General features: G+C 43.1%; 1 protein-coding gene across 3 annotated transcripts in view; it reads left to right on the top strand.

Annotated features, from left to right (window-relative positions):
* LOC122539816 (gasdermin-A-like) overlaps window positions 1-27,478 on the top strand; it is a 71,248-nt gene that overhangs the window by 10,518 nt on the left and 33,252 nt on the right. The window contains exons 1-4 of one of the 3 annotated variants that reach the window (XM_043674883.2): window positions 9,816-10,175; window positions 21,601-21,815; window positions 24,528-24,720; window positions 27,159-27,312. In XM_043674883.2, coding sequence (XP_043530818.1) covers window positions 21,602-21,815; window positions 24,528-24,720; window positions 27,159-27,312 — 561 coding nt within the window. In that variant the 5' untranslated portion in view covers window positions 9,816-10,175; window position 21,601. Of the gene's footprint in view, window positions 1-9,815; window positions 10,176-21,600; window positions 21,816-24,527; window positions 24,721-27,158; window positions 27,313-27,478 lie in introns of those variants that run through there. The other 2 variants (XM_043674882.2, XM_043674884.2) reach the window with 2 other exon arrangements.

Genomic DNA, 27,478 nt, shown 5'->3' with positions numbered 1-27,478 from the left:
AAGAGGTCTTGCAGAGACCAGTCAGAACTTTGAAATAGAAGCAGAAAATTCTGGAAGAATACTGAGTTAAATAATTCTGATGAAGGTCTTCGACATTAAATGCTAATTCTGTTGCTCTCTCCACTGATGCTGTGATACCTGCTGAGTTTCTTCAGCAGCTTTGCCTTTTATTTCCAAACCTGCAGCAGCTGCAACATTGTGCTCGATTCTGTACCAAGCAGGAGGCTTTGTGATTAATTTGATCCATTTGTCAGATCTAATGGAACGGAAGCTGTGCAGGTTTCTGCGGTTTACTTTTCCATTCAGCCAGTTCCAGTTGAGAAGCTGGATCACATTAGAAACACTGCTCCCAGTTTCAAAAAGAAATCCTGTGCCAACAAACTCTTTAATTAGCATTGCCCATTGCTCATTATAATACTGATAGCACACACAAAAAAAACAGTCACACACATGCAGCAACTCTCTTGGGCTGAGACCCAGATGATGTCTGATTAAAAATGTGATTCATTTCACTGGTTTAAAGGGAGTGCTGCCTCCTGACTGTCTTTACAGGTGCATCAATTTGGCTTCAGAGAAGAAATCTATGTAGTAGAGGCTGGCAGGGTGTCAGTCAAACTTGGATTTATAGATTTGACTCCACTGATGCATGTTTATGTACCAGGACCTATACCGTAATTAGACTTTATGCACTTTTGTTCCCTCACAGTTTGTCTAATTTTATGCTTTTGGTATTAAAGTGAATTTAAACTGATAATTTTATCTCATGGCCGTGCATGATTTTGACCAAGATGGCACACAATTTTGTGTGAAAATGCAGATTTGGATTGCAGTCAGCTCAAGGAGTCATAGAGTCATAGAAATGTACAGCACGGAAATACACCCTTCGGTCCAACCAGAGATCCTAAATAAATCTAGACCAATTTGCCAGCATTTAGATCATCTCCCTCTAAACCCTTCCTATTTATGTACCCAACCAGATGCCTTTTAAATGTTGTAATTGTATCAGCCTCCACAATTTCCTCTGGCAGCACATTCCATACTTGTACCACCCTCTGTGATAAAATGTTGCCCTTTGGGTCATTTTTAAATCTTTCCCTGCTCACCTTAAACTTCTCGTTTTGGACCTCCCCACTCCAAGGAAAAGACCTTGTCTTTTTACCTTATTCATGCCCCTCATGATTTTATAAACCTCTATAAGGTCACCTCTCAGCCTCTGATGCTCCAGGGAAAATAGCCCCAGCCTATTCAACCTCTCCCTGTAGCTCAAACCCTCTAACCTTGGCAACTTCCTTGTAAATCATTTTTGAACCCTTTCAAGTTTTACAACATCCTTCCTATAGCAGGGTGACCAGAATCGCACACTATATTCAAAAAGTGGCCTAAATAATGTCCTGTACAGCGCAGCATGACATCTCAACCCCTATACTCAATGCACTGACCAATAAAGACAAGCATACCAAACACCTTCTTCATTATCCTGGGACTCTACTCTCTAGGAGATACCCACTTGAAAGTCTTTTTGTTCAGTAACACTCCCCAGGACTGTACCATTAAGTGTTTAAATCGTGCCCTGATTTGCTTTTCCAAAAAACAGCACCTCACATTTATCTAAATTAAACTCCATCTGACATTCCTCGGCTCATTGGCCCATCTGATCAAGGTCCCATTGTACTCTGAGGTAACCGTCTTCGCTGTCCAATGCACCCCTAATTTTGATGTCATCTGCAACTTACGAACCATATCTCTTACATTCACATCTAAATCATTTGTATAAATGACAAAAAGCAGTGGACCCAGCACCAATCCTTGTGGCACAACGTTGGTCACAGGCCTCCAGTCTGAAAAGTACCCTTCACCACCACCCTCTGTCTTCTTTCTTTGAGCCAATTCTACATCCAAATGATTAGCTCTCTCTGTATTCCATGAGATATAACCTTGCTAACAAGTCTACCACGCGGAACCTTGTCGAAGGCCTTACTGAAGTCCATATAGATCACATCCACCACTCCACCTTCATCCATTCTCTTCAAACAAACTCAATTAAGTTAGTGAGACACTACTTCCTGTGTCCAAAGCCATCATGATTATCCCTAATCCTTCTTTGCCTTTCCAAGTACATGTAAATCCTGTTCCTCAGCATTCCCTCCAACAACTTGCCCACCACCAGCGTCCGGCTCACTGGTCTATAGTTCCCTGGCTTTTCCTTACCACCTTTCTTAAATAGTGGCATCACGTTAGCCAACCTTCAGTCTTCCCAAAACTCACCAGTAACTATTAATGACAGAAATATCTCAGCAAGAGGCACAGCAATCACTTCCCTAGCTCCCCATAGATTTCTAAAGTACACCTCATCATGTTCCAGGGATTTATCCACCTTTACGTGTTTTAAGACTAGGTAGGTGTAAATGAATCAGAAGGTTTTTGACTATGTTATCTGCCTCATCACAACTGAGATTAGTCCAGCAAGAAACTGAGATGAATATAACGATATACAAATAATTTGGCAGGTTATAAATGCTTAGCCAGTAGATGTTTCACATTATTTTCATACATGATTCAAGCTAAAAACTTCCCTCTGTTTGTAATTATCGTTGCACTTTAATCAGTGACAATGTTCAAGAAAGAAACTTGCTTTTCTACGGTGTCTTTATGTGAAGATGAAGCAAGATGCTTCACAGAGACAAATTCAGACAAAAAAGAATGTTGAGTCAAAGAAAGCAGTATTGTGACAGGCCATCGAGAGTTAGACGAAGGGCAAGGTTTTGCGAAGTGGAAGAGGCAGGAAAGTTAAAGAAGGAATTTCCAGGCTTTCAGATCTAAACAGATAAAGGCACATAATAAGTGGTGAGTCAAAGAGAAGAAGGGTTCACACAAGCCACAGACAGAGGAAAGGGAGTTCTGGGGCAAGTACAGAAATGGGTTGAAATATGAGGGTGATATTTTTGGAGGTTTGGAAGACAGTGAAGCTTAAGAAGGACAAGGGATTTGTAAAATGTGGATTGGCATTTTTAATAATTCCTTCATGGGATGTGAGCATTAATGGTAAGACCCACATTTGTTGTCCATCCCTTGAGAACAGCCAAAAGTCAACCACATTAGTGTGGACCTGGAGTTGCCTCATCAGGTAAGGATTAAAGTTGTTTTTATTCTTTTGTGGGCATTGCTGACTGGCCAGTATTTATAGCTCATCCCTAGTTGCCCTTGAGAAGATGGTGGTAAGCTGCCTCTTGAACCGCTGCAGTCCATGCACTGTGGGTTGACCCACAATGTCCTTAGGGAGGGGATTCCAGGATTTAGACCCAGTGACAGTGAAGGAACCATGATATATTTCCAAGTTAGGATGGTGAGTGACTTGGAGGGCAACTTGCAGGTGGTGGTGTTCCCATGTATCTGCTGCCCTTGTCCTTCTAGATGGAAGTGGTCATGGGTTTGGAAGATGCTGTCTAAGGATCTTTGGTGAATGTCTGCAGTGCATCTTGCAGATAGTACGCTACTGAACAGCAGGGGAGGGACTGGATGCTTGTAGATGTGGTACCAATCACATGTTTTACTTTGTCCTGAGTGTTTGTGGAGCTGCACCCAACCAGGCAAGTGGGAAGTATTCCATCACACTCCTGACCTGTGCCTTGTGGATGATGGATAGGCTTTGGGGATGCAGAGGTGAGATATTTCTAAGGGAGAATAAAACCAGAAGAATTTTACAATTGGTGATAGTTTCATGGTTGCCATCACTAAGACTAGATTTTAATTCCAATAATTTTACAATTAATTGAACTTAAATGGTGCCACTTGCAATAGTGGGTTTTAAACCAGTGTCCTTCCAGTACAACATCATTGCGTAACTGTTTCCTCTGTATGTATGCGGATAATGTACATTTATGATGGGTAATACTGTAAGGTCATACTCATTTCTTTTAGGCTTGTGCATGAGTGTGTTGGCAAGTTTCACACGCATCACTATAACACGTTGCTGTGTTACTTTATAATTAAATAAATATCATATATTAGGATGCTGTCTGGTATAAAGGGAAAGTTCTATGAGGAAAAACTGAGGGATTTGAAGCTGTTTTTGTTAGAGAGAAGAAGGTTGAGAGGTCCCTTAATTGAGACATAAAAGATAATCAGAGGGTTAGATAGGGTGGACAGTGAAGCCTTTGTCCTCAGATGGTGATGGCGAGCATGAGGGGACGTAGCTTTAAATTGAGGGGTGAGAGATATAGGACCGACGTCAGTGGTAATTTCTTTACTCAGAGAGCAGCAGGGACATGGAACGCACTGCCTGCAACAGTAATAGACTCACCAACTTTAAGTCTGGATGAGAGTGGTGCTGGAAAAGCACAGCAGGTCAGGCAGCATCTGAGGAGCAGGAAAATCAAAATTTCGGGCAAAAGCCCTTCATCAGGAAAAGAGGCAGGGTGCCTGCAGAGTGGAGAAATAAATGAGGGGGGTGGGGGTGGGGAGAAAGTAGCATAGGTCAGAGAAGAGGTTGGGAGAAGGTAGCAAAGAGTACTTCCCCCACCTCACCCCAAATGAGGAAACTGGTGAACTCCAGTTTCCTCATTTCCCCTTCCCCCACCTCACCCCAGCTCCAACCTTCCAGCTCAGCACTGCCCTCATGACCTGTCCAACCTGCCTATCTTCCTTTCCACCTATCCACTCCACCCTCCTCTCTGACCTTCATCCCCACCCCCATTCACCCATTGTATTTTTTGCTACCTTCCCCCAACCTCCTCTCTGACCTATCACCTCCATCCTCACCCCCATTCACCTATTGTATTCTATGCTACTTTCTCCCCACCCCCACCCCCCTCTCATTTATCTCTCCACTCTGCAGGCACCCTATCTCTATTCCTGATTAAGGGAATTTTGTCTGAAACATCCATTTCCCTGCTCCACGGATGCTGCCTGACCTGCTGTGCTTTTCCAGCACCACTCTAATCTAGACTCTGGTTTACAGCATCTGCAGTCCTTGTTTTTACCTCACCAACTTTAAGGGCATTTATATGCTCATTGGATGGACACATGGATGAAAACAGAAATGTGTAGGTTAGATGGGGCTTCAGATTGGTTCCACAGGTTGGAGCAACATCGAGGGCCAAAGGGCCTGTACTTCGCTGCAATGTTCTATGTTCTATATCAATATTGCAAAGTAAATGAACCAATTAGCTGGTACTTAATGACTTTAAAATGTATTTCCAAGTCTGGTTGGCACTGTGCCAACCCATACTGCACAAATCTCCTCTTTGAAGCTTGTTTGAAGGCTTTTGTTCAGCATCTTATATCTCTAGGCCTCGTTTGAATATCATTGCTCTTTGTTGCTCATTATCTTAATACTTGCTGAGAATTGTTGTGGCAGGCATTGATTTGTTGGTGGAAATAATGATTTCACTGTCTGATGGGAAATGCTTATAATGAGCTCTCTTTCACTATTCATTTGATGAGGTCTTGAAATGCCAGAAGTTGAAATGATGGTGACCGGCAAGCGATCTCTAGTGGGAAAGTTGTTGTGATCTGTTCCGAATTCTGAGATCTCAACAACTGACAAGTCCTCCTTATTTTGGTACTTGGTGCAAAATGATTGTGTTGCAATCATACTACACATGATGAGATTTGAAATGTATGTGGTTTGTTGACAGATATTGTGCAGTATCCGGTGGTTGAATCTGTGTATTCTATTCAGGGTCAATGGCATTATATTTCACACCATTTTGCTATTCTGTAAAATAAAGAAGAGGGATAAGGCAGATTTTTATTGTCAGTCTATTACATTCTCAATGGCTTTGATTCTAACCCTCACACCCTTTAGAAGCTGGGAGATCAGGGAGGGTGTAAAAATTCTTTGAGGAGGTAACTAACAGGCTAAGTAAAGAGGAAGCAATGGTTGTAATATATTTGGATTTTCAGAAGGTGTTTGATAAGGTCCCACACTTTAGTTTACTTAATAAAATAAATGTCCATAGCATTGGAAGTCAGTTGTTATCATTGATACAGGATTGACTAACAAATAAAAGACAGAGTTGGGATAAGTGAGGCATTTTTAGGATTTCAGTTTGTACCTAGTGGTGTGACACAAGGATCAGTGCTGGGCCACAATTATTTACAATACATTAATGACTTAGATGAGGCAAGTAAATGCCAAGATTGCATATGACACAAAAATAGCAGTAAGGCAAATGGTGAGGATGCCACAAAGAGTCTGTAGAGGGATAGAGACAAGAGAGTGGGCAAAAACTTGGAATATAATGTGGGGAAATGTGAGATTATACACTTTGGCACTAAGAATAGAGGAGTTGAATATTATTTAAATGGGAAAAGACTGCAAAAAGCTACAGTACAGAGGGAATTAGGAGCCCTTATCCATGAATCACAAAAAGCATCCAAGTTCAGCAGGCACCAGGGCAAAAATAATGTTTGCCTCTATTTCAAAAGGGATGGTGTATGAAAGGAGGGAGGTTTTGCTAAAACTGCACAAGGCACTAACATACCACAGCTGGGATACTGTTAACCATTTGGATCCCTTAATCTAAGGAAAGGTATACTGGCAGTGGAAGCAGTCCAGAGAAAGTTCACCAGGCTTATGCCAGATATTGAGGGATTGTCTTTTAAGGAGAGGTTGAGTAAATTGGGCCTGTACTCATTGGAATACAGAAGAATGAGAGGTGACCTTATTGAAACATGCAAGATTCTTAGGGACTTGACAGGGTAGATGTAGAATTATTTTTTCCCTTGTGTGCAAGTCCAGGACCAGACGGCATAATCACAGAATAAGGCAACGCACTTTTAAGACAGAGATGAGGAGGAATTTCTTCTCTCAGTGGATCGTCAATCTCTGGAACCCTTTACCACAGAGGGTCACCGAGGCGGGGTCATTAAATATGTGGTTACTAGGAAAAGGCAGGAAAGTGAAGCTGATGATTTTCAGATCAGACTCAATCTCCTTGAATGGTAGAGTAGCCTAAATGGGCTGATACAGCCCCATCTGTATCCTGAACAGGGCCTATTGGCCTACATATACTCTTACGCATTATGGCATGAAAATCGCAGAAGCAGGAAACCCAACGACACTCTGTGCCTCGTTCAGGATACAGATGGGGCTCCTGCAAAATGTACCCAAAAGACACGGCCCTATCACTGAAATGTAACAGGAAGTGGGACTGTCAGGTTACAGGCTGGTTACTGAGCCCATCATCCATGTGCCCATCACCCTCCCCAGCTCATAGTTAATGCTGAGTTAGTGGTGCGTCTTGTCATTTTTCTACCTATTTTTATCATGTCCACTTGATCTTATCTGTCAATGGTTTTGCTTGATATGTCTGCAAATTATTATGGAAATCTATAAAATATAAAATTATTATGAATGTCAAAATGGCTAACATGTTAAAATATCAAATATCATAAGAAATAGGAGTAGGCTGTTTGACCAATTGAGCCTGGTCTGCAACCGAGGGCTAATCCGATTGTCACCTTAACTCCTTTTTCCTGTTGTCCCCCTGCCCAAAACCCTGTCTAATCCAGCCTTGAATATATGCAATGACCCAACCTGTATTGCTCTCTGTGGAAGAGAATTCCAAATACAAACTGCTCTTTGAGCGAATAAATTCCTCATCATCTCTGTTTTCAATGGAAGACTCTGATCTTTAAACAGTGCCCCCTAGTGCTAGATACCCCCACAAGGGGAAGCATCCTCTCAATATTTACCCTGTCAAGCCAAGATAGGTAGAATGTCTAGATGTGTGCAAATAATTAAGACCATATGCAATGTTGTGGTCCTCGAAAAATGTCACACTGTCAATCAAAAACAGAGTTAACATGCTTTACCCACTCAAAACCTCCAGATGCAGAAATGTAAGTATCCACTTAAATATCACATGTAGGGTTCTATACAACTTGGTAGACTATAGCAACAACAACTTATATTTAAGTAGTGCACATAACATATTGAAACATCCCACATTGCGTCACAGGAGCATCATAAACAGCAACAAGGGGTCATGTAGGGCAGATGACCAAAAGCTTTGTCAATGATTTTAATTAAGAGGGGAAGAAGTATAATGTAATTACATTTCTTTATTCTTCCATGGGATCTGGATGTTTCTGGAAAGCTCAGCATTTGTTGCCCATACCTAATCATTCTTGAATTAGTCAGGTTTCAGAGACCATTTCAAAGGGCATCTAAGAGTCAACCATGTTGCTATGGATCTGGAGCCACATGCAGGCCAAATCGGGTAAGGATGGTAGATTTCCTTCCCTAAAGGATATTAGTGAGCCAGATGGATTTTCACAACAATCGGTTGCAGTCACTATTACTGTCGCGAGTCTTATATTCTAAAGGTATTAAACAAATGTAAATTACTCAAGCCACATGATCGTATTAAAATCCATGTCCTGAGGTGATTAACTTGTCCTTCGGAATTGCTAAACTTGTGATTTTACAATCGCACTCACGCACACTCTCTACCAAGCACGTACACACGCAAACACACGTTCTCTCATGCGCACTCACATACACACACACAGACACAAACATGCTCACTCTCTCTCTCTCCTTCACATGCACACACACACATGCACACACACACATATAAGTCTATGGGGTGAATTTGCATTTGCAGAATTGCATTTGCAGATACATTCTATTTTTGTTCAAAACGCACACAATCAGTAGCCAGTCAATGCAGGCAATCAGTCCACACAACATTTTATAAATTCCTGCTTTGGAAATAGAACCAGTCTGACTCAAAATTGGGATACAGACAAACTCTAACCTCACATCTTTAATGCATTGTCTGAGCTGAGATGTCACCTTTTATTTATAAAACCTTGTTATTTTGATGTTAAAAATCACACAACACCAGGTTATAGTCCAACAAGTTTAATTGGAAGCACACTAGCTTTCGGAGCGACGCTCCTTCATCAGGTGATTGTGGAGGGCTCGATCGTAACACAGAATTTATAGCAAAAATTTGCAGTATGATGTAACTGAAATTATACATTGAAGAATTGATTCTTCAATCAATTCTTCAATGTATAATTTCAGTTACATCACACTGCAAATTTTTGCTATAAATTCTGTGTTACGATCGAGCCCTCCACAATCACCTGATGAAGGAGCATCGCTCCGAAAGCTAGTGTGCTTCCAATTAAACCTGTTGGACTATAACCTGGTGTTGTGTGATTTTTAACTTTGTACACCCCAGTCCAACACCGGCATCTCCGAATCATTGTTATTTTGAGAATGTGACTTATAAGAAGTTCTGGGATTTGCATATTAATGAACGGAAACCTGCAACTCATTCTAAAAGGGTGAAAGATTTAACAGCAATCTTGGTTTGTTCAATGTATTGTTTTAATTGTATGATGCTATGATCTTTCACTATAAATTATGTGCCTTATGATCCTGCCCCACTAGTTACCTGATGAAGGAGCAACACTGTGAAACCTAGTACCTCCAAATAAACCTGTTGGACTATAACCTGGTGTCGCCTGATTGTTAACTTTGTCCACCCCAGTTCAACACCAACACCTCCACAGTGTGATTTTACAGTTAGACCACCATCTCCCCCAAGTCTTCCAGAATTGTAGAGGTTGATGGCGTAACTACCAATGGGGAGAAAACATAATTGTTCAAAACTCTCTCTTTTAAGGAATAATTACACTTACCCCTAAATGCCATTTCATTTGTATTATTAAACTGTTCTTACACAAAGGGAAGTGTATCATATCAATGGAATCTCACTAAAATACTGTTATTGAATGTTCAGAAACCAAGACTCTTCTGTATGAGGAAGTTATCTTTCTTCTTGCCGACGGAGATGCTGTTTACCCAAAACGTATAGTTTACAAAACCTGTCCAAAATCTCATGCATGCAGAATGTAATTGTGTATATCAAGAGACGTGGCAAGGATATCATCATCATGGAAATTACGCAATGACTATCTTCCTCACCACCCCCACTCTGACTAAAGATTGTGAAATGTTTCTTGAACGAAGGGTGTTCCCTGCAATGTCATTGGAAATTCCACACTGTCTGCGATGGTAGTTTAAAAGTCAAGATCAACACAAATTATGTCAGCGTCGCGCCGGACTGAAGGACAGAAGCGAAGTAAGCAACACAAGTCTATCGGATATCACTGTCGTGCTTTTGGGGAGAGATAGAGAACTGTCGTGTGTCTGAGTGAGTCTCCCCATTACTGCGAATCTGTACTTGTTCTGAACTAAAGCATTACATTCGCAGGCGCTTGTGTGAGAGAGAGCCGGCTGGGGGAGTGATGAGTAGGAGGGTAAGGGGGAAGAGAGTAGAGAAGGGTGGGGAGAAAGGAGATGTGTGTGAGAGAGAAAGGGGGAGTAGATGGGGGGGGGGGGGGGGGGAAAGAGAGGGAAGACTGGCAAAGAGCTGCGTACAGAACTCCATGGTAACTGGGCGGAAGACGGGAGGGAAACAGGAAGAGAGGGACAGAGAAGAATTGGGGTAGAGAGGGAGAAGATGAGGACGGGGAGAAAGAGTTAGAACACAATGGAAGAAGAGAAAGGAGGGGCAAAATAGACCTGTGAGGACCAAGTGTTTGAGAAGAGCTGGGAAGAGAGATTAGAGAAAATTGTGAAAGGAGGAAAAGACGGAAAGAATGAGAAAAGCAAGAGAGAACAAATGAATGGAAGAAGACAGACCCTGTTTTATTCATGACCATTCATGTGATGTGGAAGTTGTTGGCCAGAACAGTATTTGTTACCCATTCCTAATTACCTTTGAGAAGGAGAAGATGGTAGTGAGCTATCATCTCTAACCACAGCATTCAATGTGGTGTGGGTACACCCACACTGTTGGCAGGAGGTGGGTTCCATGGTTTTGACTCAGCAGTAATAGATTTCCAAGTCCGGGTTATGCAGTTATGTGTTGATAAGTGTTATCGAAGCAGCTGTAGCAAGCTACTGCAGGGAACATTATTGATGTTATATCCTGCAGCGATGGTCTTGGATAGTGCTGAGTTTCTTGAGTGTTTTATCTTGAACTCAACCAGCCAAGGAGAGGCTATTCCATTAGACTCTTGCCTTCTATCTTTTAGATAGTGGGCAGGATTTAGGAAGTCAGGAGGTAAGTTACTTGCTAGAAAATCCCCAGCTTCTCATCTTTTGTGTTTATGTGGCTGGTCCAGTTCAGTTTCTGTTCAATGGTGGTCCCCAGAAGGCTAATGGTGATGAATCCAGTGACGCAAGTATCAAGTGGAATCATTGTGTTCTCACTCACAGGAGACTATTATTTCTTGGAACTTCTTTGGCAGGAATGTCACTTATTGGCCCAAGCCCAGATATTGCCCAAGTCTCGCTACACAGTTGGGCAGACTGCTTCAATGTCTGAGGAGTTGTGACTCGAGCGCACCACTGTGCACTCGTCAGTGGATGTTCCCACTTCTAACCTTATGGCTGAGATTAATTATGAAGCAGCTGAAGATTGATGGGCCTGAGACACTGCCCTGAGGATGTTCCGCAGCGATGTCCTGACGCTGAGCTAATTGGCTTCCAATATCCACAGCCATTTGTCTGTGGTATAAATCCAAGCAGCTGGAGAGAAGGAAAGAGAGAGAGAGACAGAGAGAGATGGAGCTGTACTTTCAGTTTTGAAGGGACAATTTTAATGTGAACGAGGAAGAATAAAGTGCTGCTCACACATTCCCTCCATTCTCAAGGAATCCTGGGGGAAAGAGAGGACTGCGAGTTTATTCCTGAACATTGGGCGGCACAGTGGCACAGTGGTTATCACTGCTGCCTCACAGTGCCAGAGACCCGGGTTCAATTCCCGCCTCAGGCGACTAACTGTGTGGAGTTTGCACATTCTCCCCGTGTCTGCGTGGGTTTCCTCCGGGTGCTCCGGTTTCCTCCCACAGTCCAAAGATGTGCAGGTTAGGTGAATTGGCCATACTAAATTGTCCATAGTGTTAGGTAGGGGTATGGGTGGGTTGCGCTTCGGCGGGGCGGTGTGGACTTGTTGGGCCGAAGGGCCTGTTTCCACACTGTAAGTAATCTAATCTAATTGACTCTCCTGCTCCTCAGCTGCTGCCTGACTGCCTGTCCTTTTCCAGCACCACATTTTTGACTTCCAAGGCATCCTGCCCAGTTTCCTGCTGGATTCTAGCTGACATCAGGGATCCTTGCCTAATATTAACCTTATTAATATATAATTGTCATGGTCCTATTGCAAACATTTAGCAGCTAATTCCACATCATGTTTCTTGTTAGACCCAAGGTGATGGGGAGGGACTGGACTGTTGTGATTGTGTTTGACTTTTCATTTTGGATTCTCTGAGGGCAGAGGGGAACAGGAATGCTGCTTGGACCCCACAGAGAAGATTCCCCCACCCACTCACTTACCCACAATCCCTTCCTCTGGACTACCTACCTCATCAGCCTACCCAGATAGTCTTGATGTGGAGATGCCAGTTTTGGACTGGGGTGGACAATGTTAAAAATCAGCAACACCAAGTTATTGTCCAACAGGTTTATTTGGAAGCACTAGCTTTCAGGAAACTGATGAAGGAGCAGCACTCTGAAAGTTCTGTTGGACTAAATCTGTTGGACTATAACATGGTGTGGTGTGATTTTTAACTTTACCTACATAGTGGGTATTATTGCTGGACTATTAATCCAGAGACCCAGTTAATACTATGGAGTTGTGGGTTTGAATCTCACCATGGCAGATGGAGAAACTTGAATTCAATAAAAATATGGAATTAAAATCTAATGGTGACCATGAAACCGTTGTCTGCTGTCAGAAAAAAAAACCCATTGGTTAACTTATGTTCCTTAAGGAAGGAAATTTGTAGACCTTACCTGGTTTGGCTTACAAATATCTCCAGAGTCATAGCATGTGGTTGACTCTAACCTGCCTTCTGGACAATTAGAGATAGGCAATAAATGCTGGCCTAGCCAGCAATGTCAACATCTTATGAATGAATAAAAAAAGCAAATTCATTGATGATACAAAAATTGGTTAGGTGGTAAATATGACTGGGATAGCCTTCGATTACAGAAGGATGTAGATGGCTGGTCAGATAGGCTGATCAGTAACTAATAAAATTGGTGTACATGTCCACCAGTCTCTTCAAATATCAGAACAGGTGGATAAAGTGGTTAAGAAGGTATATGGTATACTTATCTGTATTAATCAAAACATAGAGTAGAGAGGTTCTACTGGAACTGTATAAAACATTGGTAAGGCCACAGCTAGAGGATTGTGTGCAGTTCTGGAATCCACATAACAGAAGGGATGTGATTGCACTGGAGAGGTTGCAGAGGTAATTTAACAGGATGTTACCTGGGTCGGAGAGTTTCAGTTCTGAAGAGAGATTCGATAGAGTGGGTTGTTTTCCATAAAGCAGAGGAGATTGAAAGGGGACATAGGCTGAGATGTATAAAATTATGAGAGGCACAGATAGACAGGGAGAAATGTTTCCCCTTGATGGAGGGATCAATGACCGGGGGCAGAAATTTATGGCAAGGAGCAGGAAGCTTATCAGGATGTGAGGAAAAGAGGCTGGTGGGAATCTGGAACTCACTATAGTCTGTAAGGGTGGTAGAGGTAGAAGCTGTCATAGCACTGAAGAAGTATTTAAATGTTCATTTGAGATACAAGGCTTTGGGCCAAGTGCTGGATGAGAATATTTGGGTGGCTGTTTTTGGGCTGTGTGAACGTGGTGAGTTGAAAGACATTTTTTCCATGGAGCAGACTCTGTAGATCTCTCTGGCTCCATGTCTCTGGCCATTTACCTCAATGCTACACATTGCCCAGTAACCCAAGGGCAGCAGCTGCCCTTAATTTCATTCCTGTTGACTTACAACATGGATGGTGCTATGCTATGACACCCACTTTGACCCATGTCCATTGAACATTAAAATCCCAGTTTGAGTGATTGAACACACTCTGTATACAGAATGTGGGTAACAAGTGCATGAATGTGAAATAACTCCGTATGTTGTATTAATAATCCCTTTACTCAGAATATCAGGAACAGAACCATTGATGCAGCTTTCTATGTTAGTGAGTAAGCTAGACACTGTGATGACTGTTTCAGAAACTGTGTTATTTGAGAACATAACAGCAAGGGCCATCATTTAACTTTGGTGAATAATAATAACATTACATTAACACAATGCTAGCCTGAGGGTGCTTTGTGTTAGTGAGTCATAACTGCATTGAGAAACTGGAGTAGCATAATATACCAGATGCTTGTTTTTTTTAACACTTTAACTGTATGTTTTAGAGTCATAGAGTCATAGAGTCATAGAGATGTACAGCAAGGAAACAGACCCTTCAGTCCAACTCCTCCATGCCGACCAGATATCCCAACCCAATCTAGTCCTACCTGCCAGCACCCGGCCCATATCCCTCCAAACCCTTCCTATTCATATACCCATCCAGATGCCTTTCAAATGTTACAATTGTACTAGCCACCACCACTTCCTCTGGCAGCTCATTCCATACACGCACCACCCTCTGTGTGAAAAAGTTGCCTCATGGGTCTCTTTTATATCTTTCCCCTCTAACCCTAAACCTATGCCCTCTAGTTCTGGACTCCCCATCTCAGGGAAAACACTTTGTCTATTTACCTTATCCATGCCCCTCATGATTTTATAAAACTCTATGAGGTCATCCCTCAGCCTTCAACGCTCCAGGGAAAACATCCCCAGCCTATTCAACCTCCAACCCTGGCAACGTCCTTGTAAATCTTTGCTGAACCCTTTCAAGTTTTTCAACATCTTTCTGATAGGAAGGAGACCAGAACTGCACACAATATTCCAAAAGTGGCCTAACCAATGTCCTGTACAGCCTCAACATGACCTCCCAACTCCTGTACTCAATACTCTGACCAATAAAGGAAAGCATACCAAACACCTTCTTCACTACCCTATATACCTGCGATCCACTTTCAAGGAGCTATGAACCTGTACTCCAAGGTCTCTTTGTTCAGCAACACTCCCTAGGACCTTACCACTAAGTGTATAAGTCCTGCTAAGATTTGCTTTCCCAAAATGCAGCACTTCACATCTATCTAAATTAAACTCCATCAGCCACTTCTCAGCCCATTGGCTCATCTGATCAAGATCCCGTTGTAGTCTGAGGTAACCTCCTCCGCTGTCCACTACACCTCCAATTTTGGTGTCATCTACAAACTTACTAACTGTACCTCTTATGCTCACATTCAAATAATTAATATAAATGATTAAAAGTAGTGGACCCAGCACCGATCCTTGTGGCACTCCACTGGTCACATGCCTCCAGTCTGAAAAACAACCCTCCACCACTACCCTCTATCTTCTACCTAGAGCTAATTCTGTATCCAAATGGCTAGTTCTCCCTGTATTCTATGAGATTTATCCTTGCTAACCAGTCTCCCTTGGGGAACCTTGTCGAATGCCTTACTGAAGTCCATATAGATCACGTCCACCACTCTGCCCTCATCAATCCTCTTTGTTACTTCTTCAAAAAACTCAATCAAGTTTGTGAGACATGATTTCCCACGCACAAAGCCATGTTGACTATCCCTAATCAGTCCTTGCCTTTCCAAATGCATGCACATCCTGTCCTTCAGGATTCCCTCCAACAACTTGCCCACCACTGATGTCAGGCTCACTGGTCTATAGTTCCCTGGCATGTCCTTACCACCCTTCTTAAACAGTGACACCATGTTAGCCAACCTCCAGTCTTCTGCCACCTCACCTGTGACTATCTCAGCAAGAGGCCCAGCAATCACTTCCTTAGCATCCCATAGAGCTCTAGGGTACATCTGATCAGGTCCTGGGGATTTATCCATTTTTATTCATTTCAAGACATCCAGCACTTCCTCCTCTGTAATACGGACATTTTTGAAGATGTCACCTCTGGATTACTCCTGGTGCTACGAGCTAGTGAGGGCAGGAATAGGAGAATAGAGCAGATGAATGCATGGCTGAGGAGCTGGTGTATGGGGGAAGGATTCACATTTTTGGATGATTGGAATCTCTTTTGGGGTAGAAGTGACCTGTACAAGAAGGACGGATTGCACCTAAATTGCACCTAAAATATACTGGCAGGGAGATTTGCGAGAGCAGCTCGGGAGGATTTAAACTAGTAAGGTGGGACTCAGGGAGATAGTGAGGAAAGAGATCAATTCGAGACTGGTATAGTGGAGAACAGAAGCGAGTCAACAGTCAGGGCAGGCAGGGACAAGGTAGGACTAATAAATGACGGTGGATGATGCGCTGTACATGGAGATTGGTGGGGTGGTAGGTGAGGACCAGTGGGGTTCTGTCCTGGTGGCGGTTGGAGGGGCGGGGTTCAAGGGCGGAGGATCGGGAAGTGGAAGAGATGCGGTGGAGGGCATCATCGACCACGTCGGGGGGGAAATTGCGGTCCTTGAAGAAGGAGGCCATCTGGGTTGTGCGTTTTTGGAACTGGTCCTCCTGGGAGCAGATGCGGCGGAGTCGAAGGAATTGGGAGAATGGGATGGCATTTTTACAGGGGGCAGGATGGGAGGAGGTGTAGTCCAGGTAGCTGTGGGAGTCGGTCGGTTTGTAGTAGATGTCCGTGTTGATTCGGTCGCCTGAGATAGAAATAGAGAGGTCGAAGAAGGGGAGGGAGGAATCTGAGACTGTCCAGGTGAATTTGAGGTCGGGGTGGAAGGTGTTGGTGAAGTGGATGAACTGTTCAACCTCCTCGTGGGAGCACGAGGCGGCGCCGATACAGTCATCGATGTAGCGGAGGAAAAGGTTGGGGGTGGGGCCAGTGTAGTTGCGGAAGATGGATTGTTCCACATATCCTACGAAGAGGCAGGCATAGCTGGGGCCCATGCGGGTGCCCATGGCTACTCCTTTTGTTTGGAGGAAGTGGGAGGATTGGAAAGAGAAGTTGTTCAGGGTGAGGACCAGTTCAGTCAGTCGAAGGAGGGTGTCAGTGGAAGGGTACTGGTCGGTACGGCGGGAAAGAAAGAAGCGGAGGGCTTTGAGTCCTTCGTGATGGGGGATGGAGGTGTACAGGGACTGGATGTCCATGGTGAAAATAAGGCGTTGGGACCGGGGAAGCGAAAATCATGGAGCAGGTGGAGGGCATGGGTGGTGTCCCGAACGTAGGTGGGGAGTTATAGACCCCCTAATAGTCAGAGGGAAATTGAGAAACAAACTTGTAAGGAGATCTCAGCTATCTATAAGAATAATAGGGTGGTTATGTTCGGGGATTTTAACTTTCCAAACATTGACTGGGACTGCCATAGTGTTAAAGGTTTAGATGGAGAGGAATTTATTAAGTGTGTACAAGACAATTTTCTGATTCAGGATGTACCTACTAGAGAAGGTGCAAAACGTGACTTACTCTTGGGAAATAAGGCAGGGCAGGTGACTGAGGTGTCAGTGGGGGAGCACTTTGGGGCCAGTGACCATAATTCTATTAGATTTTAAATAATGATGGAAAAGGATAGACCAGATCGAAAAGTTGAAGTACTAAATTGGAGAAAGGCCAATTTTGACGGTATTAGGCAAAAAACTCTCGAAAGCTGATTGGGGGCAGATGTTCGCAGGTAAAGGGACGGCTGGAAAATGGGAAGCCTTCAGAAATGAGATAACTAGAATCCAGAGAAAATATATTCCTGTTAGGGTGAAAGGGAAGGCTGGTAGGTATAGGGAATGCTGGATGACTAAAGAAATTAAGGATTTGGTTAAGAAAAAGAAGGAAGTATATGTAAGGTATAGACAGGATAGATCAAGTGAATCCTAAGAAGAGTATAAAGGAAGTAGGAGTATACTTAAGAGGGAAATCAGGAGGGCAAAAAGGGGACGTGATATAGCTTTGGCAACTAGAAATAAGGAGAATCCAAAGAGTTTTTACAAATACATTAAGGACAAATGGGTAACTTGGGAGAGAATAGGGCCCCTCAAAGATTGTGTGGAGCCGCAGAAAATGGGGGAGATACTAAATGAGTATTTTGCATCAGTATTTACTGTGGAAAATGATATGGAAGATATAGGCTGTAGGGAACCAGATGGTGACATCTTGCGAAATGTCCATATTACAGAGGAGGAAATGCTGGATGTCTTGAAACGCATAAAAGTCGATAAATCCCCAGGACCTGATCAGGTGTACCCCAGACCTCTGTGGGAAGCTAGAGAAGTGATTGCTGGGCCTCTTGCTGAGATATTTGTATCATCGATAGTCACAGGTAAGGTGCCGGAAGACTGGAGGTTGGCAACCGTGGTGCCACTGTTTAACAAGCCAGGGAACTATAGACCAGTGAGCCTGATGTTGGTGATGGGCAAGTTGTTGGAGGGAATCCTGAGGGACAGGATGTACGTGTATTTGGAAAGGCAAGGATTGATTAGGGATAGTCAACATAGTTTTGAGCTTAGGAAAGCATGTCTCACAAACTTGATTGAGTTTTTTGAGGAAGTAACAAAGAGGATTGATGAGGGCAGAGCAATAGATGTGATCTTTATGGACTTCAGTATTGCGTTCGACAAAGTTCCCCATGGGAGACTGATTAGCAAGGTTAGATTTCATGGAATACAGGGAGAACTATGCCATTTGGATACAGAACTGGCTCAAAGGTAGAAGACAGGGTTGTTTTTCAGACTGGCGGCTTGTGGAGTGCCACAAGGATCGGTGCTGGGTCCTCTACTTCTTGTCATTTACATAAATGATTTGGGTACAAGCATAAGTTAGTAAGTTTGTAGATGACACCAAAATTGGAGGTGTAGTGGACAGCGAAGAGGGTTACCTCAGATCACAACAGGATCTTGACCAGATGGGTCAATGAGCTGAGAAGTGGCAGATGGAGTTTAATTTAGATAAATGCGAGGTGCTGCATTTTGGGAAAGCAAATCTTAGCAGGACTTATACACTTAATGGTAAGGTCCTAGGGAGTGTTGCTGAACAAAGAGACCTTGGAGTACAGGTTCATAGCTCCTTGAAAGTGGAGGCGCAGGTAGATAGGATAGTGAAGAAGGTGTTTGGTATGCTTTCTTTTATTGGTCAGAGTATTGAGTACAGGAATTGGGAGGTTATGTTGAGGCTGTACAGGACATTGGTTAGGCCACAGATGGAATGTTACGTGCAATTCTGGTCTCCTTCCTATCGGAAAGATGTTGTGAAACTTGAAAGGGTTCAGCAAAGATTTCCAAGGATGTTGCTGGGTTGGAGGATTTGAGCTACAGGGAGAGGTTGAACAGGTTGGGGCTGTTTTCCCTGGAGTGTCGGAGTCTGAGGGGTGACCTTATAGAGGTTTACAAAATTATGAGGGGCATGGATAAGGTAAATAGGCAGTCTTTTCTCTGGGGTCGGGGAGTCCAGAACTAGAGGGCATAGGTTTAGGGTGAGAGGGGAAAGATATAAAAGAGACCTATGGGGCAACGTTTTCACACAGAGGGTGGTACATGTATGGAATGAGCTGCCAGAGGAAGTGGTGGAGACTGGTACAATTTCAACATTTAAGAGGCATTTGGATAGGAATATGAATAGGAAGGGTTTGGAGGGATATGGGCTGGATGCTAGCAGGTAGGACTAAATTGGGTTGGGATATCTGGTTGGCATGGACGGGTTGGACCAAAGTGTCTGTTTCCATGCTGTACATCTCTAAGACTCTATCTATTTCCCTATAGTCTACATCTTCCATGTCTTTTTCCACAGTAAACACTGATGCAAAATACTATTTTAGTATCTCCCCCATCTCATGTGGCTCCACACAAAGGCCGCTTTGCTGATCTTTGAGAGGTTCTATTCTCTCCCTAGTTGCCCTTTTGTTCTTAATGTATTTGTAAAAATTCTTTGCATTCTCCTTAACTCTTTTTGCCAAAGCTATCTCATGTCCCCTTTTTGCCCTCCTGATTTCCCTCTTAAGTATACTCATGCAGCCTTTATACTCTTCTAAGGATTCACTTGGTCTATCCTGTCTATGAAATAAATTTCTGCCCATCTACAAGTAGCTGTACTGAAGGCTGGGGACTTTGATTGTTTTTACATATGTTCTCTTCTTCACTTGCTTGGTTAGATCTCTCCTGTCTGTCTGTCTCCCTGTCTTTCAGTCTTTCTCTCTCTCTCTCTTTTTCTGTCTCTATCTCTCTCTGTCTCTCTCTCTCTCTCTCTCTCTCTCTCTTTCTGTACATTCCCTTGTTCCATTGCAGACTCAATTTGCCCTGTATCACTTCATCACTTTTGTCGTTTAGTCACTCCTGTCTGCCCAGCTTTCACACTCTCTCCCTTTTGTTCTTTCTATGAAACTCTCCCCAGCTCTTTTGTCATTACAGTACACTTTCTAGTAGCAACAACTTTCATTTATTTAGTGCCTTTAGTAAAATATGCAAAAGTGCTTCACGAAAATGACATGAGAAACATAGGAGCAGGAGTAGGCCATTCAGCCCCTCTGGTCTGTTCCACCATCCAACGAGATCATGGCTGACCTGTGGCCTATCCCTATATACTTGCCTTTGGCCCATATCCCTTAATACCTTTGCTTAACAAAAAAATTATCTATTTCAAATTTAAAATTAACAAATAATGCAGAATCCACTACCCTTTGTGGAAGAGAGTTCCAAACTTCTACTGTCCTTTCCATGTGGAAGTGCTTCCTAATGTCTCTCCTGAACAGTCTGGCGCTAACTCTCAGACTATGCCTCCGAGTTCGAGTTTCCCCAACCAGTGGACATAGTTTATGTTATTTACCCTGTCATTTCCTGTTAGTATCTCAAAGACTTCAATCAGATCACCCCTTTACCATCTAAATTCTAGAGAAAGCAGGCTTGATTTATATGATTTCTCCTCATGACCACTGTAGTCCAGGTCCTATTCTTATAAGCCTACATTGTACTCCCTCCCAGGCCAAAACATTGTTCCTGAGGTATGGTGCCTAGATCTGCTCATTGGACTCCAACTGGAGACTAAACAGGGTTTTGTACAGCTGCAGCATAACTTCTACATACAGAACCTGACAGATGTTCGGATATGATCAGAAGCTAGCTCCTATTGTATGTCAGCATCTCTCTCTCTCTCTTTATCCCTCTCCCTTTGTGCCTGCTGCTTTTCTATCTCGTCTGATTTTAGTGTGCAATGTTATGCAGTGATTGGAACAGTAGCACTCATTAACACTAGCAACCAATTTATAAACAGCTCAATGCTGAAATGCTCACTGCCTTGTTCAGCTCCCTCCATGAATGCTGTCCCTCTGTATCCCTGTAACCTCCTTCAGCCCCGCACCTCTCTGAGCCCTGCAACAATCAGAACTGGGTCCTTTGCCCATCCACTATTTCTTGAATCATTCACTGATCCGTAAAATGTTCTCTCTAAATCTCTTTGTACCTCCTTCCTCCTTTGACAAAATCTTTTGGTCATCTGTCTTTGGCGTGATGTCAACTTTTGTCTGATGATGCTGCTATGAAGTGCCTGCATTAAAGGTGTGATCTGAATGCAAATTGTTGAACATATGGATTCCTGCTTCACTAATCTTCCATGCCACTGAATTCCCAGTCTCCCACTGGAAATGACCAGCATGGAGAGAGAAGTTACCTCAATGTAGCCACTGGATTAGAGACTCTGTTACTCCATACCGATTGATGTGATCTCACTCAATATGCATTTTCTCTCATTTTAGGATGTTTAGAAAAGCAGTAAGGCATCTCGTTCAGCAAATCGATTCTGGAGGTGAACTGATCCCAGCCACCAGTGCTTATGACTCAGACAGGTTTAAACCTCTGTGCCTGGTTTACAGGAAAACAAACGGTCCATTCTGGAGAAAACCAAAGTATTGCCCCACTGATTTCACACTGAAACATGTACTGGGGAATGATGAAGACAACTTGATATCAGGTGAGTTATGTCCTGCCTATGTGTGTGTTCATTGAACAATATTGTCAGGCTCTTTATGATAGCAAAGAGTTGGAATTGTTTGTGTGTTCTGCTCAGTCCTTTTACATCCCCAAGAATTTTTATCTCCTTTCCTGGAAACATTGACACTTTTGTTGGTTTGCTGTTTAGCCAGTCTCTCTGGTAGTTCACCCAAATGGGCAGCCTTCACACGTGTACCAGATTGTGAGTTGGACATTTATGGGTTAAAGCTCTATCTGGGTGTATAATCTATGGTGATTCTTCAGTGCAACACTGAGGAAATGCTGTAGAGTCAGTAGCCCTCACATTTTAACTGAGGCCTGTCTGGTCACTCGCTCAGCTGGGAGTGAAAGATCCATTGCACTACATCAATGAAAAGCAATGGAGATCACCTAGGTATCCTAGACAATATCCCACAATCAATATCAATGGAAAACAGATTATCTGATCATTTCCACATTACTTACTGCACACAAGTTCTTTACGAAACGACAATGACTCCACGTCAATCGACGCAGACCATTCTGGGATGTTCTGAAATTGTGAAATGGTTTCATGAATACCAGTCCTTCCTTGTTAGGCATCATGGCTGAAAATGTGCATCTGACATCCAATAGCTGTTTTTGATTAAGATCCGGAGGGCAATTTTGAGTTGAATTGAATTTTCTTTCTTGGCATTTGGATTAATAGAAATTCCCTAAATGATGCCTCACTGAGACCACGTAACTCAACACAGACTGGCCTGGGGTTTCATATATGTCCTTCAGAAGCCCAATATGTGGCAGTTCGATTTGGGGAGCATTCATTGTGTGCTTTATTATTGTCAGTAGCTGCAGAAACCTTTGTCAGAATTATGGAAGAAAATTTTAAACACTCTATCCTAAAGTGCATTTGTGATCTAATTCTTCAATCTCACTGAACAATTTCTTAGAGATGTGTTGCTACAGAAAAGAATGAATCAGAGCCATGGGAGGGGAGTGAAAAAGGGTTGGTGTGTGGTGGAAAGAGTTGGGCTCTAAAGGAGATTCACTCTAGGCCTCAGGTCACAGTTTTGCTCCTGAGCTGGGAAGTGACCAGCAATTCTCTCTTTTTGTCAGAGGGTTTATGTTCAACCATAATGATTTCAGAAAATCTGAATCTGGTTGAAAATCCTTGAGGGAGAATACAGCAGGCATACAAAATAATTGGTAACTGTTGAGTACCATTCTGGTCCCAAAGCCAAATTAGGCTTGGGGTCTCATTTCAGTTGAAGATTTGAGCCCCAAATAGGCCACAAGGAAGCACTGATGCCTGTACATTTTAGACTGGCCAACCTCTTGGCAGGTCATTACTATGAGGAAAAAGTGAGGACTGCACATCAGAGTCAAAAACTGTGGTGCTGGAAAAGCACAGCAGGTCAGGCAACATCCAATGTTTCGGGAATAAGCCTGTCATCAGGAATGTAGGGTGGAGGGTGGAAGGGGCCTGAGAGATAAACATTACTACAATGAATTATAAACTACTTGGGGAATCAAATTATAATTCTGCATCAGTGAATGGCTTTTCATTTGGGTTAAAATCAGGTCTATGATTGGGATGAACTTTTTACATAGCTGAAAAATGTTCCCCCTTATTTCTATGCCTTAACAGGTTTTTTCTTTTATTTACTCATGGGGTGTGAACACTGCATTCTGGCCAGTGTTTGTAACCCGCCCTTAGTTGCCCCTTGAGAAAGTAGTGGTGAGCTCCCTCCTTGAACTGCAGTCTATGCACTGTCAGTGCACCCATAGTGCCCTTGGGTAGGGAATTCCAGGAGTTTGATCCAGTGACATTGAACCAAGGGTGATCTATTTCCAAGTCTGAATGGTGAGCGCCTTGGAGTGGAACTTGTAAGTGGTGGTGGTCCCATGTATCTGCTATCCTTGTCCTTCTGGTTAGAAGTGATTGTCTAAGAATCTCATAATTACGTCAGTGCATCTTGTAGATAGTACACATTGCTGCTGCAGAGCATTGATGTTGGAGGGAGTGGATGTTTGTGGAGGTAGTGCCAGTCAAGTTTTTTCCTGGATGGTGTCAAGCTTCTTGAGTATGTTTGGGCTACACTCCTCCAGGCAAGCTTGACTCGATATATGCTCAATAATGATGACAATAAATTGTTGTCATTAGCAAACAAAATCACACAGCCACAAGTCTGCTGCGACCCCATTTTGCCTATTCTTGTCATGTAGTCTGTTAGGAGCTTGGAACTAGTTAACTATGAACAAATGATTATGTGTTAGTGTTCCAGGTGCCACAGTCATGGCTGCACTAGAGTCATTGTTGTCATAAAACACTGGCTTAATGTAGTCTTGGTACCATGCAACTTTTTATTGAACTCAGAGCTCTAAACTTACAGAATCTGAAAAGTGTTTTCTTAAATTTAGGAATAATCAATCAGAATACGAAATAACCCCATGTTAGTTTGGAATTTTCAAAAGGCTTGGCAAAACTACGTGTTTATTGTTTTTGCCATTCCCTCTATCTTTGCTGTCACTGTGTGCTCCTTTGCACTGTGCTGTTATCTCTAACAGCGAGTCACTACCATCAACTCCAGTACCATTAGGAAAGCGATTGTGCCGAGCAATTGCTGCTGTAACTGAATGAACCAGATGCAAAACTATATACCAGTGGAGAAAATGTTACACATTAATAAGCATTTCACCTCATTTCATACAGTCCAGCAGAAGGAGATGTCCTTCAGTTTCATGGAGACGGTGGATGGATTCATCAAAGGAAAGGCAAACATCAGTCTCGACTTAGTCACAGGAAAATTTGAAGGTTCAAAAGCCACATGTGACACCATTCAACTACAAGGAGTCAAACAACTTTACATCAGTGTCTCAGAGCTAATCAAAAGCCTGAAAGATCGGTAAAGTACACTACTGAGAATATACACATAGAGCCATTTTAGTAATGTCACTTGAGAAAGGATCAGTTGTTACTCTAAGAGAAATGGGACTGAGGGACAGGACAATACCAGGTCGTCCAACAGGTGTGCCTCAACCTGTAATGGGTAGCCATGATGTGGAGTTGCCAATGTTGGACTGGGGTGGACAAAGTTAAAAATCTCACAGCACCAGGTTACAGATGACACTGTGATCTTTTGCTGTAAATTCTATGGCTTACGATCCTGCTCCACAGTCACCTAATGAAGAAGCGCCACTCCGAAAGCTCGTGCTTCTAAATAAATCTGTTGGACTATAACCTGATATTGTGTGATTTTTAACTCTGTAATGGGTAGAGCAAAACTAATTCAGTCCTCCATGACTGAGTTAGTCATTTGTCAGCAGAGAATATGTCAACAGTTAATAAACTTGCATTCAAACAAGATTTGTGTGTTTTGAATTGAGCTTTGATGAAAGTCATTAAAAGAATAATTTTGAGGTTCATCACATCTTCTGATAATAAATTACATTCCTAATCATCGTAGCTGAGAGAACAATGCAGGACACTAAAAGGGTCATTTCAACCATCGAATCTATCCTGACTCCTTTAAGGCCCGTTCAGTTGCGCTACCCTTCTCTCTTCCCACAAATCCTTGCAATTGTTTCTCCTTCAAGAATTGATTTGGTGAAGGTGACTATTGAGCCTATCAGGCAGTGTTTCCAAATCTGTGACAATCACTTGTATCTGGTATAAAAGCTCTGATTGACCATCTTTCAGCAATTTGAAACAGTTTCTCTTTATTTACTAAAGCAAAACCCTTTGGCAATCTTTGCCATGGCTCCAAAAGGTAAATTAGTGGAACAGACCTGAGGGGATGAATCTTAAATGGATGCAGAGGAAGGATCAGGGCAGCACTGGTTTTTGCTGCCGTCGGCCAGCCCATTGGTTTAATGTCGTGGTCCCACTTTGGCGCCATGTTTGAAGAGGCGGGTCAGGGTGAGGGAATTGATTGGTTAATGCTCCCACAAGCAGCCTTTAGTTAGCCCATCAAGGCCAATGGAAGAGTCAGCTGTCGTGATTTCTCATTTCAGTAGAGTTCCAGCTGATGAATGGACATGGCTTCCCGATATCAGACTGGAGAGCCAGTGCCCTATCCATAATTTTAACCCTCCGCCCACAACCCTCCCATTAACCCCTTTGGCTGTAATTGCAAGATGGCTGGAGCTGTGTCTATATGCCACCCTGTGGAGGGACCACACCCTCTAAGGTAAATGTCAGGCTGTTGTTTTGAAGTTTCTGAAAAGTCTGCAGACAGCAAAATAAGTTTCATTGTAGCAGAGAGAGCAGTGCAGAACAGAAAAGGGCCATCGAATCTATACCGGCTCCTTCAAGGCCCATTTGCTTACACACTCTCTCTCTCTCTCTCTCTCTCTCTTTCCACAAATCCTTGCAATTATTCCTCCTCCAAGAAATGATCTTTTGAAGGTGACTATTGACCCTTCCAAAACCACACCTCCGCCCCAAACTACCTCAGCAGTTTGCACCTATGATGGTTGGCTGCCAATGTTTCAGGGTAGGAGGACTTCCTATTGGCCTGGCATTCTTAATTAGATAGGTACCTCTTTAAGGCAATTAGAGATTGCCCAGCCGGTGATGCCCACATTGCTTGAAAGAATAATTTGAAAACATAGTGGTACGGATTTGGCTTTCTCCTTAGGAATTGCTGTCTGGGTCCTACACCAGTAAGAGTGGGTTTCTCACCTGCGTTTTAGATTAGATTAGATTCCGTACTGTGTGGAAACAGGCCCAACAAGTTCACACTAACCCTCTGAAGAGTAATCCACCCAGACCCATTTCCCTCTGACTAAGGCACCTAATACTATGGGCAATTTAGCATGGCCAATCTACTTGACCTGCACATCTTTGGACTGTGGGAGGAAACCGGAGCACACGGAGGAAACCCACACAGACACAGGGAGAATGTGCAAATTCCACACGGTCAGTTGCCCGAGGCTAAAATCGAACCTAGGTCCCTGCTGCTGTGAGGCTGCAGTGCTAACCACTGAGCCTCTGCGTCGCTCGTGGAATTGTTATGGCATAGGAGAAGGCTATTTGTACTATGATAAGCCCACAGTTCTTTCACAAAGGCCTTTTCCCAATATCCCTGCACATCATTTCTAACCGCATAACCACTCGATGCCCTCTTGAATGCCTCAAAGTGAACCTGCCTGCACCATCCTCCCTCCCGAGGATGGGTGTGGCAATCACAAATTAAAATTCACTCCAGTCCTCATTGGCTGATGCTAGACGTGTCTGTGGTTCAATAGCTAACACCTTAGTTTGGGTGCCAGGGTTACTGATATTTTTTGTAGATAGGATGTTCTGAAATCCCACTCATTTATAATTCTCTTCTACTTTCAGAAAAATTGGACCTTCCTGGGAGCTGATTAAAAATACTTACTCAGGAGATCTCTGCATCATAACCGAAACATTAATGTCTGTTGAGCCAATTTCACTGAAGAAAGTTAACAAGGGAGGATCAAAAGTATATATTGCATTGTCTCACATCTCCAAGGTATGGATGGCTGCATGAAGTAACCAATAGCATTGAGAAAGTAGCCATTGGGATTACTGTGGTTTCTCAGTAACCAAGATTAATGAAAGGGAAATAAAATTTTCAGTCACAAAGTGACCTACTAAATCAGTTTGTCCAATCTGTCCCATAAAAATGTCTTACAATA

The sequence above is a fragment of the Chiloscyllium plagiosum genome, unplaced genomic scaffold (assembly GCF_037043375.1).
Source record: "Chiloscyllium plagiosum isolate Xiang-an unplaced genomic scaffold, Cpla_swu_hap1 HiC_scaffold_32, whole genome shotgun sequence".
Classification (NCBI taxonomy): Eukaryota; Metazoa; Chordata; class Chondrichthyes; order Orectolobiformes; family Hemiscylliidae; genus Chiloscyllium; species Chiloscyllium plagiosum.
Note: the sequence above shows the minus strand (reverse complement) of the source record. Positions and strands in the feature narration are given on the sequence as shown.